We start from the raw sequence: 12,683 nt of genomic DNA, 5'->3' as shown, positions 1-12,683 counted from the left end.
CGTGAATCTGTACACATTCGCCACTTGCCTCCTTTCTTGGGAGCTAGAATAGTCGGAACTACGACGAGCTTAAGCTTTCTCGAATCAGTCCGTTATCCAGCAACTCCTGTACTTGTTTCTTAATCTCCTCATTATCTTTGGGGCTCATCTGGTAAGCAACTTTATTCAGTAAACTTTCTCCAAGGATAAAATCTATGTGATGACTGATACTTCGCTTTGGTGGCAGTTTATCTGGTAGATCGTCGACCACAATGTCGCTAAATTCTTGCAACATTTCCTGGATTTCTTTAGGTAAATCAGAAATTTCAGTGTGCAACAACACTGTTCTTGGTCTCCTTACAACATCATACTTCACCTCGTCATCTTCAATCTGTTTCAGAAATTGTTATCCACCCACCAGTAATACTTTTGTTCCACTAGTCTCTGTTGTCTCTTCCTCCTTGATGGGTACTAGAATATGCTTAATCCCATCTTTAACAAACATGTAACAGTTTGTTTTCCCATCATGAACAAATTTTTGGTCATACTGCCACAACCTACCTAGCAGAATATGCCACACGTCCATGGGCATGATGTCACAAATCACTTTGTCCCTATACTTGCCAATATAGAACTCCACCTCACACTGCTCATCAACTAGCACTTGGTGACCCTTCTGTAACGACGACACCTTATAGGGAGTTGGGTGCTTCAATCGTTTTAAACCTAATTTCTCCACCATCTCTGTTGCAACCAGATTATCAGTGCTTCCACTGTCTATAATCAGTTTACAGCATTTGCCATGTGACTTGCACACGATCTAGAATAATGCCTTTCTTTGGGTTTGTTCAGTTGTTTCCTTTGCTGGTTTCAGCAGTACCTTGTTCAAGACTAAGACCTCTCCTATCTCTGGTACATTCTCTACCTCGTGAGGCGATGCCTCTACTTCTTCCATCTGAGCAACATATGCTCCTCTTTGACCAACCTGTTCTCCTTCAAGGCACTCAGAGGATCTATTCCCCCACTTGTGGCACTTGTAGCACTCGTAGGCAGCTCCTCTGCCTCTGCCATTTCCCCTTCCTCTTTGGTATGGCCTTCCTCCCCTAGTGCTACCTTCCTTTTCTGCTACCCCTGATGTATTTGAACTGCTTCCCTCTTCATTGTTGTTGGCAGTTCTTCCTCTACCAAAGGATTGTCCTTTCCCTCTACCAGTTCCTCGTCCTCTCCTGGCATTCTACTTTCTTGTGATCTTTTCCTCTACCTTTAATGCACTCTGGTATGCTTCCTCTATGGATTTCGGAGAAAGAATACTTATCTTGTCCAATATCTCCAGCCTTAGGCCATTCACAAACCTGGGTGTCTTTTTTTGGGTGTCTTCAGTATAACCAGGTCTCAAATTCACCCGATAGAATTCTTTAGTATATTCTTTTACCGTCATTCCTCTCTGCTTCAAATTATTTACCTGTCGATGCAGAGCAATCTGGTAATCTTTGGGCAAAAACTTGCCCTTCATCTTGGCGACCATCCTGTTCCACTTTTTAATTAGTAACTTATTCAATCTTTTCCTCTCTGCTTGGACACTATCCCACCATAAGGCTGTGTGTCCTTTCAACTTGGTGGCAATGAATTTAACTCTCATATCTTCGCTAACCTCCTCACATTCAAAATATTTGTCCAGCTCACTAATCCAGTCCAACAGCACTTCTGTGGACAAACTGTCATCATAATTCGGAATTTCAGGCTTTGGCTTACTGCTAGCCAACAAGAATGACCTTAAAAATTTGATTTTAGGTCCTTCTTCATATGATCCATCTATTGTAACTACAGCTTCTTCTTCACTGTCATCCCCTACTTCAAGATCCCTTCTCCTTCCTGCTTCTGTTGTCGCCAAATGGGCATTCAGGATCCTAATCTCTTCCCTCATCTACTACTCTTCGAATAGCTTTTCCATGACCTCTTCTTCCAGCTTCCATTTTAGAAGAAATTCAGTTAACTGCTCCTCCTCTAATACCAAAATTTGATGGGTCCAGCCCTTAAGACTTTTGGGTTAATGATAAAGTTGTTGATTGGATTTTTATTAAGCGGTGGTTGGTTGAATTTAATGCTATGGTATTGGTGTTTTATTGAGACGAGGACATGTGTCCAGGCCTCGGGATTTGTTCCTTCCCGCTCCTTCTGTGCCCCGAAACCTTGACTGTTCATTTCATTTACTATGTCTGTTTTAATGTGCCGCTATGTTGCTGGTGAGGTCTCTCGTTCTCCAACACGCGGGTTTGCTATGTCACTTGTTTGATGTTTCGCTTCCACTGTGCCCGGTTTGCAATTTAGTGAGGGTTTCTGCTTGCGGACGATGTCTCAGCCTATTCTGTGCTTGGCTTCGAGACCTAGGTGTGAAACCCTTGGCATCGGTCTCTGTTGCCAACTTTTGCTTGGCTATATTTGTGTTTTTAGTTGCATATTTAGTTTACTTATCTCCCCTCCATGCACTGGCTTCACAGAATGATTATTTGTTTGGTTTTGTTCTTGTCTTAGGTTGTGGCTATGGTGTTGCTTAGCTTTTGACTTCCACTCGGCAGCCTTCCGAAAGGTATGCTCTCTTTCTATGCTAGTTGTTCTTACTTTTTTTTTCTCAGTTGTTCATAGCCTCTGCTCCTCATGGCAGCGGGAAACTCTATAGCTATGACCTTGGCTCTGTGGCTCCTCTGTTGGCTTACACAGGCTCGACTCTACCTTGGTAAGTCCTCATAACCCTACCCTCCGTTCTGGTTTTACTTTGTTAATGTAACTGTGGATTTTTTCTCATGGCTAAGGACTTGTTTGTTGGCCAATGCAGGTGAGCGATGGGCTTGTTCATGGTCTTCACACCGTGTCTCCTATGCCTGAACCGGGTAGGGTCACTCCTTGGTGTCTTCTTGTTTGTTTGGCTGAGGGTGTACTGTTCATAGGGTTTATGAGTCTTTGGTGGTAATTTGGCTTAGCTCTATGGTTTCTTGGCACTATGCCTGTGGCTCCACTATGTATTTGTGACTTTGTTGTTTGTAGTTATTTGTGTATTTAAACGGTCCTGCAATGACCTCGCAAGGGTTTGTAGTCTCAGTCGACTCCGTTCTATTTATTGGTCATTGAACAACGCACTGTGATGCTCGGCTTTTGACAAATATATATATATATATATATATATATATATATATATATATATATATATATATATATATATATATATATATATATATATATATATATATATATATATATATATATAGATGTTGTAAATTTGATTGTTTAAATTTTGCAAAAGAAATTGGGAATGTAGTCGTTTTTGTACCTGAAATGTGTCTCTGTGGATAATGGATTTCTCATTTTTTCGTATATTTGCTCTGTTTGTGCTACTGCTTGTCTGGGAGCTCCCCTCGCTCTGGTGCTTGCTGTTCAATTGTGTAAATGTACTTTGCTTATGGAAAAGAAAATAATTTAACAGTATTTTGTAGGAAAATTTCTAGAGCTGTAACATCAATAGATTCAGATGTTTGTCTTCAGAAACTGTTTCTGTGATTTCTCTTCATTCAATTCTCTAATGGAAAAAGATTACATTAGTTGTTTTCTCCTTTTGTTTTGTAGAGAACACTGGATAGTTATAAAACTGCTAGTAGTTACATTATATGGTTACATAAAATGGTTTCTGAATAATTGTCTTTTCTTGCTTTGTAAATTAAAAACAAATTTTAAATAAAACTAAAAAGTAAAAAGAAATATGTAAGCAAACATTAACATTGGCTGAAACATCCATTCCTAGGGAATGAAAACTAATGAAACTCAAATTGTTTGAAAGAGACAAACTCCTAGCCATGTCCTCCCTGAGTTGGATGCTCTTGCATCAATATCAGACAAATTTGACAAAGATTTATTTATTGTTGTAATGTGGGTTTTTTATATATATTACATGTAAGAACTAAGGGAGAGTGTTGGAAGTAAGGCTTCCACGTAATGTGTGAGTTGTCATAGTGAGTCCCTAGGTGTCAATCTAGAGGTACTCTGTTTCCTATTCATGAGTTGTAATAGCTATCTAGATGTGTCGTTGTGAGTGATCTAGATACTATAAATATGTAATGTATGTAAAATCATATTGTGTTTAGTGTTGTGTGTTTAATTACTCTCTGCTCTCTCTATTTTTTATCAGAACCTTCATCAAAATCTTAAAAATACAGAATGGGAATAAGGGGGAGAAGATGAAGACAATTTGATCAAATTTGTTAGAGATTTTGTTAATTGCGACAATATCAACTTTTCCTTCTCATAATCACAAACATAAATACATTAACACAATCATAATAACACTGTAATCATCACAAGAGAGATATTAATTTATTCATTATCCTAGCACACCCACAACTCCTTAACTCTGATGTCCCGTTGTTATCATTTCCTCTCTTTCTCTTCTGCCCCATGTGACCTACTGTTGATTCATTCTCTGAATTGAAAGCAAAGGTTAAACGGAAGTTAATAAGAGCCCTGGCTCTGCAGATTCTGAAGGAAACGCAGTCATATGCGAGAGCGGCCTCTTTGGCACTGTTGAAAGTGCCAAGCCAAATTCTAGCCCCTTTCTTGGCAGGGTCCCTGATTTCTGCTACACACTTACCCCACAGCCACCATGTGACTCCTCTATAGTGCCTTTCCTTATTATCCGCGTCTTGTGCCTGCGGATTCCCCTTAAATGCCTCTTCACTTTTTGTAATAGTGCACACAAAAGAGCAAGAAGAGGAGGAATAATATTCTATTCCTGCAAATTCATTATCAGATGTTAATCTGCTAACACTAGCTACGAATGTGGAGGAGATGGACAATGAAACTAATTGATTTCCTCCTTTAATATCTATTTCATCCTCCACTTCCAGAAAATGGTGGCAGATCAACTCTAACATATTCCACATTTCAATGTTGATGTTGTTGCTCGCCCCTTCTACAACGTCCATCGTTGAGTCTGACAATTCCCAATTATAATCACGTTAAAAGGGGATGATTTCGTACCAAGCGGAGAAAGCCAAAGTGAGAGAAATATAAAGGGTGCATTGCCTTTTTCATCAGTTGAAATTGTAACAATACGTACATTGAATCATGCCAATTCTTTTTGAGTCTGCACATCCGTTAATGGTGTCAGTCATACTTATAACTGTCCCACGCCCGTTTTCATTGACTCCTTCTTAGGCTTTTCAGTCATGATCTTACATGATGACCGTATGCGAGAACGCATGTATACACTACTCCTTACGATGTTGATGTTGTTTCTCACCACCCCTGTAATGTTCATTGTTGTGTCTGATGAGTCCCAATTACAATCACATTAAAATGGATTGCTTTTGTAACAGACGGAGAAAGTGACAGTGAAAGAAATATAAAGGGTGCATTGTCATTTTCATCGGTTGCAATGGTAACAGTAGGTACATTGAATGGTGCCAATTCTTTTAGACTCTACACTTATGTTAATGGCGTCGGTCATACTTCTGACTATCCCACGCCCATTTTCATTGACTCCTTCTTAGTCTTTTCAGTCATGATCTTACACAATGATCGTATGGGATAACGCCTACTAAAATGAGATGTTGTATTGATAAATAAAACACCCACTGATCAGCTCTACAAAAGAGAGTCTGAACTAGGAGATTCTGGCTCTTTAGAATGCTCTACATTCTCAATGTACTCCACACATTATATATCTTACATAGTTTTAGGGTTGTTAGAACCATACCCTTAGAAATAGAAACTAATTCCTATCCCAAGGTCTCGTGAACCAACTCACACTATTCTAGGATTCTCCATTATATTCAACACTCCCCCTTAATGGAGAAGGGGTTCACAAATGTCCCTAACATTTCCCTAAACATTTGAAACTTAATTTTGCTAGAAGCCTTAGTGAAAATGTCTGCAACATTATCACATGCTTTACTATATACAAGATGGATTTCTTTTGATTGTACTTTCTCCGTGAAAAAGTGGAATTGTGTATCTATGTGTTTAGTGTTCTTGTGAAACACCAAATTATTATCAAGTTTGATTGAACTCTGGTTGTCACATCTTATTATTGTTTCATCTTTCTGCTCCTCCCTGACATCCTGGAGAAGTCTCCACAACCAAACTGCCTCACATGTTGCTGCACACATAACTTGATACTCTACTTCCGTTGAAGACAAGGAAACTGTGTTCTATTTCTTGTTGATCCTTGTAATCACCCTGGAGCCAATGTTTAATGCATAACCATTTATGGATATGCGGTCGTATACATTTCCAGCCCTGTCAGAATCTGTAAATCCTATCAATCTAACATCACAGAAATCAATATAAATAATACCATAGTCTATAGTTCCTTGTAGATACCTTAAAATACATTTTGATGCATTGCAATGACTCTCAAGTGGTTTGGACATGTATTGACTTAGCACACTAACTGCATAAGCCAAATCTGGTCTAGTAGTGGCGAGGTAGATTAAGCTCCCAACCAACTATCTATAAAGTGTTGCATCTGCCTCTTTAGAGCCATCCTAACTCTGAAGTTTAATGTTCTGTTGTAGTGGTAATACTATAGCCTTACACTGATCGATCCTGAATCTTTCCAGTAGACCTTTGACATACTTACCCTGGGACAAAAAAGTTTGTCCTGAATCTCTCCAGATCTCAAGATCTAAACAATATCTTAATTCACCAAGGTCTTTCATTTCAAACACCTGTGACATTTGTTTCTTAATTTCTTTGATTAGAGCAATAGCATCACTTGTAATAATTAAATCATCTACATACAAAGAAACCAACACTATGTGCCCCTTTTCATCTTTCATGGTATACAGATTAGGGTCGTTTTTACTTCTGTTGTAGCCAAGTTGTGGGAAAAATGAACCAATATTTTCATACCAGGACTTGGGTGCTTGTTTTAGTCCGTATAGAACTTTCTTTAATCTATAGACTTCCCTTTTTGGACAAACCCCTCAGGTTTCTCTAAATAAACATCCTCTTTCAATTCCCCATTTAAAAATGTAGATTTATATCTAGTTAGTGAATCATCCAATGTTTCTTAGTAGCTAAAGCAATCAACATTCTTATAGTATTTAGTTTAGCTATGGGGGCAAAGGTTTCTTCATAGTCAATGCCTTCTTTTTGTGAATACCCCTTTGCTATGAATATGGCTTTTAATTTATCTATGGTTCCATATGCATTAATACAACCATTTACAATCTATGGTTTGTTTCCCTTTAGGAAGTTCAACCAGCTCCCAAGTGTTGTCCCTGATTTTAAATTCATATTCATGTTCCATAGCTGTTTTCCATTCACTACATTCATTTGCTTCCTTATAACTACAAGGTTCAACAGCATTCATCATACTAGTTATAAGAGCATTTTCCCTGTATGTAGAAGGTAATTGAATCTGCCTACATGATCTTCTGAGTGTTGGTATAGCTTCTAACCCATTATGAGTTTCCTTTACTGGACTCGGCTTGATTGTTGCATCTGAATTCTCTTCTTCTGCCTTTGTTTATTGATCTTGGTAGTTTCCTGTTTCTTCACTTTCTTCCACCAAGAACAGAATATCTCATTCCTCATTGCGCTTATTAGATTCTTCATGAACCTTCTCATGGAATATGACATCTCTAATAGCAAAAATATTGTGAGTAGAGGGATTAAATAATCTATAAGCTTTATATTGTGAACAATACCCTACAAAGGTACATCTGATGGCTTTTGAATCTAGTTTTCTTTTGTCTTCCTTTGGAATGTGGGCAAATGCTTTAAACCCAAAAAGTCTTAAATTTTTTACTGCAGGCTTAAATCCATATAATGCTTCATAAGGATTTTTAAGCTCAAGACTCTTTGTAGGACTCCTATTTTTCAAATAAACTATAGTATTCAATGCTTTAGCCCAAAAACCATTCGAAAGATCCTTACCTTTCAACATGCTCCTAACACATTCCACCAATGTTCTGTTCTTTCTTTCCATTACTTGGTTCTGCTAAGCAGTATGGGGTACTCTGAATTGCTATAATATCCCATGGTCTTTACAATACTTGATAAGTTCATCCTACCTGTATTCTCCCCCTTGATCGGAGCGAAGAATTTTTATATGCTTCCATGTTTGCTTTTCAATCATGTTTATGAACTGCTTAAAGTATGCAAATGTGTGACTTTTCTTACTCAAAAAATATGCCCAAGAAAATTTTGTGCAGTCATCAAAAAATAGTAAAAAATATAGTGCACCTCCTAATGACTTTGTTTGCATGGGTCCACAAAGATCTGTGTGTACTAATTCAAGTATGTCTCTCTGTTTCATTTCTACTCGAACAGGGAATTCTTCTCTATGCATCTTTCCTAATGTATAGGCATAAAAATCATTATGCACTTGTTTTAATATAGGAAGATCTCTTACCATTTCCTTTTTATGAAGTAACAACAAATCATTGTAGTTGATATGACCAAATATTTGATGCCACAGCTCTTTTGTAGTCAAACTCGCTATTGTCAAAGCTTGAACTAGTGTTGATCTCACAGCCAATTTGTATAGACCTCCTGTTCGAAATCCTGAAGCAATAATCTTCATGCCATCCAACAAATCTTTAATATAACAGTTAGATTTAAAAAATTCAACTTTGAGATCTTGATCTGTAATCATGGATACAAAAATCAAATTCCTTGTCACACTAGGCACATACATGACATTATGAATATGTCTTACAGTACCATCAAGTAAAATAACAAACATTTTCCCACACCCTTTGATCTGATGACTTCTATCATCACCAAGGTAGATTTGTGATCCGTCGTTGATTTCTTTAAAATCTTCGAACCATTGTCTGCTTCCCATCATATGTGTGGATGCTCCCGAATCTACATACCAGATGTCTACATCAACATTCTCATCAAATTCTGCGATGGACAATTTGAAGTTCTGCACATGATTATCATTTGAGAGATGACCTGCATGTCTTTTTTGCCTCTATTGTTGTTCATAATATTTCTTCTTCCTGCACTCCTTAGCCATATGACCAATTTTTCTACATTAAAAACATTTAATTTCAGTGTCGTTTCTATACGGATGCATACCTTGAGTTTGATTTGGTCCTTTTTTTTGGGTTTCCTCCGTTTTGTTGTTGCAAATTTCCTTTTCCTTTGAAGAAGTTCTTCTTCACCATTAATGCAATATCTGCACTCTGGGGCTTTAGAGTCGATCTTCTTTCTTCTTCTTGGATTGATTTCCTGCCAGTTCATCAAAATTTGGGATTTTCTCTCTCGCATTTATCCCAGTGATAAACATCTGGTAGTCATCGGTCACACCATTCATGGTAATTGTTACTAAATCTGTATCTACAACTGCATCACCAATGTCTGCCAATTTGTTCTTCAAATCTTTGATCCTCACTATGAAGGCAGCAATTGTTTCATTCACCTCCATCTTCAGGGATAAAATCTTGCTTTTCAGGAACAGCAGACGATTTGTATTCCTGATCTCATACAAATCCTTCAATATTCCCCGGATTTCGCTTGTTGATTTACATTCTATGATATGTGGTATGATGTAGTCTTTCACTGACATCTTCATCAACGTCCTTTCTTCACATTCTCTCCTCTCCCAATCTGGGATCGATGTTAATCCAGCTACTGGATTCGGCTCATCCCCATTTGCAATCGTCCAAGCACTTTGCGCTTCTAGCACAATTTGCATCTTGAATTTCCAATTCGCATAATTGGAGCCATCGAGTTTGTTATGCTAATTCAAGTATGCTTCAGTTATTTGATTATTGATATTGACGATTCAAAATAATAAATACTTGACAAGAAAAAAAAATATGATAGATCTACCACAAATCTTTTATCAAAGATAGTGTTTGCGTTATCAATATCAATCAGGTCGGCGACCAACCACAGTAGTAGGGTTCGTCCACGTTTCCTCTGTGCAGATCCTTTCCACACTTCCTCTAACTTTTTTCGGCCTCCTGGATGTCTCCACAGATCAACCGTAGTTCCCACGCCCTCCACAACCTTCGATCCACACCAATACAGTTTCTCTGCACACGCTTTGTGCCACTGCGTCTTGTAGCCTTCACGATAGTACTCCTCACCGGGATGCAACAACCTTGGCCTCTTGCATGTTAAAACATCAATTGAGGAAAAAAAATGTAGTGGCCTCCTCCTCATGGCCTGAATGCCTCCACGCTGTGCGGACCCAGATTTTATTTCTGCAACAAGCCTCACGCAGCCTTGGCCTCCTCCATGACCATGTTGAGAAGCAGACATGAAAAAAAAATGTTGTTACTCCACGCAGCCTCTAGGTAGGTCTTTGGCCTCCACCACGCTGCACAGGCCCATATTTATTTCTGATGCATCGTCGCCATACTGTCGTTGCGTTTCTCTTAGCCCACCACGCAGAACAAAACATGAAGCCTTAGTCAGAATGATTTTCCACCGAACATTCGTGCCATTCGACCAATTAGTGGCGTTGGTATCACCAAGAAAAAAACGCATAAGTCCACTACTAAGATCGACATGATTTTCTTTCTGATATACGTGCTTCAGCACGATTTTATCGCCAAACTACGCATTGTTTTCAACTCAGGAGCATCGACTTCTCTCCACTCAGCGAATAGGTTTCTCAGCCCTGTCGCTCTGATACCATGTTAAAATGAGATGTTGTATTGATAAACAAAACACCCACTAGTCAGCTCTACAAAAGAGAGTCTGAACCAAGAGAGTCTGGCTCTGCAGAATGCTCTACATTCTCAATGTACTCCACACATTATATAGCTTACATAGTTTTGTGGTTGTTATAACCATACATTTAGAAATAGAAACTAGTTCCTATACTGAGGTCTTGTGAACCAACTCACACTATTCTAGGATTCTCCATTATCTTCAACAACTTTGTACCAGGCAGAGAAAGCGATAGTGAGTGAAATATAAAGGGTGCATTGCCATTTTCATCGGTTGCAATGGTAACAGTGGGTACATTGAATCGTGTCAATTCTTTTTGAGTCTGCACATCCGTTAATGGTGTTGGTCATACTTCTGATCATCCCACACCCGTTTTCATTGAATCCTTCTTAGGCTTTTCAGTCATGATCTTACACGATGACCGTATGTGATAACACTTCTATATACTAATCCTTACTTAAATTCCCTATATATAACACCTATAATTACTAATAGGTTGTGTTACAACTCTCTAAGCATTTGGATCAATATAAAATGGAACAAAACTCATAGGAAATGTCTTAAAATTCGTGTAACTCGGGTGATGAAAAATCTAGTCCCCTCATATTTCATTTTTCCCAAGTTTAGCCCATTCTTATGAGAAATCATTAGTTTCTTTTAACAATATTTTTGGTTGCTGAGATTTTAGTGAAAGACGCAAGAATTGTATGGGTGGCTAAGTTTTTAGTGAAAGATGCCAAAATTGTACAACAACCATAGTTTATATGTATGTTGTTGAATATTGTTGCAAGTTGAGGTGTAGGGTGATGATATGTTTCAAATGTTTTAAGGGTTTGTTTGCTGAGTATGGTAAATGGTTGAGAGAGTGTTATGTGTTAGTTTTTTTTTAATTAATTTATTGAGAATAGAGTTATTGTGGGTCTAATTTGAAAATTGACGAGGAGAGGCTCACATTTGTTGTATGTTGAGTATAGGTCGTAGTTTGAAAATAGATGAAATGAGGTTCACAAGGTTTTGAGTGTTGGGGCCTTCGATGTTATAGGCGCAAAATTGGAAGCGAGTGGTGGCTTGCCAAGGTAGTAGTGAATTCCTTCTAGTAGAGGCTAGACAACTACCTTAAGGAGTAGAGGCTTCCTTTGAGTGGAGGCTAGAAAAATAGTGAAGCTGGTGGCATGCATGGTTTATGGGAGTGGTGGCTTCCGAGTGAATGGTGGCTCACATTGGTTTGCGAGTGGAGGCTTGCACACTAGTGGTGGTGAGTTATTTAGATGTAAAATAATATTAAAGATTAATAGAATGACGAAGACAAAGACTATCTATGAATTTACCCCTTGGGTTTCCACCTTATACCTTGTGCCTCATGTGTTAATGATTTGAGTGGTCGTGTTTTGGTGATTACATGTTGTTTATTACTTGTCGATGTTGCTCATATGATTATATGCTTTTGCTTTGATCTACTAATGTGTTGTCGGTTAATTTATACATGAATCGGTGATTTTGAAAAGAAAAGGTAAAAAATGGTAAAACTTGGTCATAAGTCACACCAGTGATTGACTCCCCAACCTCTCAGTGGTGGTCAATATTTCTAACAATCTCTAAGATTCAAGCTCTTATACATCTGAAATTTTGATCTATAATACTCTCATACTTCTTCTCTTCAATTCCATAGGTCTAACCAAATTTGGTGTGCCAAGTGAAAGCTATGATAACATTTCTAAAACTTGCTAATTTTTTATCCCTTCAAAGAGAAAAAGTCTAGCTTATGATTTCTCCAATTCCTCAAATATAATTATCAATTTTTTAGTTGAGATTGTTTGGAATTTCTCTTCAAATTTATAAATTCATAGTTGAACATATGATGGAAAAACGGTTATAGAAAGAATATGAAGCTCAGTTGATTGAAGCTAATTTTAAGGTTCTTAACAAATCCTAAATTCTATGGAATATATCTCGAAAGATATAGAGAGCCAAAATATGAAATTTTAACTGGGTTTGTTTAGATATATCTCCATTTTACC

General features: G+C 37.9%; 1 protein-coding gene across 1 annotated transcript; it reads right to left on the bottom strand.

Annotated features, from left to right (window-relative positions):
• Positions 1–4,322: 4,322 nt before the first annotated feature.
• On the bottom strand, positions 4,323–4,949 carry LOC149257727 (ethylene-responsive transcription factor ERF106-like). The gene has a single exon (XM_089386210.1). The coding sequence runs from the start codon at positions 4,947–4,949 to the stop codon at positions 4,323–4,325; it is 627 nt and encodes a 208-aa protein (XP_089242336.1).
• Between the last annotated feature and the right edge of the window lie 7,734 nt (positions 4,950–12,683).

Source organism: Pinus tabuliformis, chromosome 6 (assembly GCF_031772625.1).
Source record: "Pinus tabuliformis cultivar Carrire ecotype Pingquan chromosome 6, CPIR1, whole genome shotgun sequence".
Classification (NCBI taxonomy): Eukaryota; Viridiplantae; Streptophyta; class Pinopsida; order Pinales; family Pinaceae; genus Pinus; species Pinus tabuliformis.
Note: the sequence above shows the minus strand (reverse complement) of the source record. Positions and strands in the feature narration are given on the sequence as shown.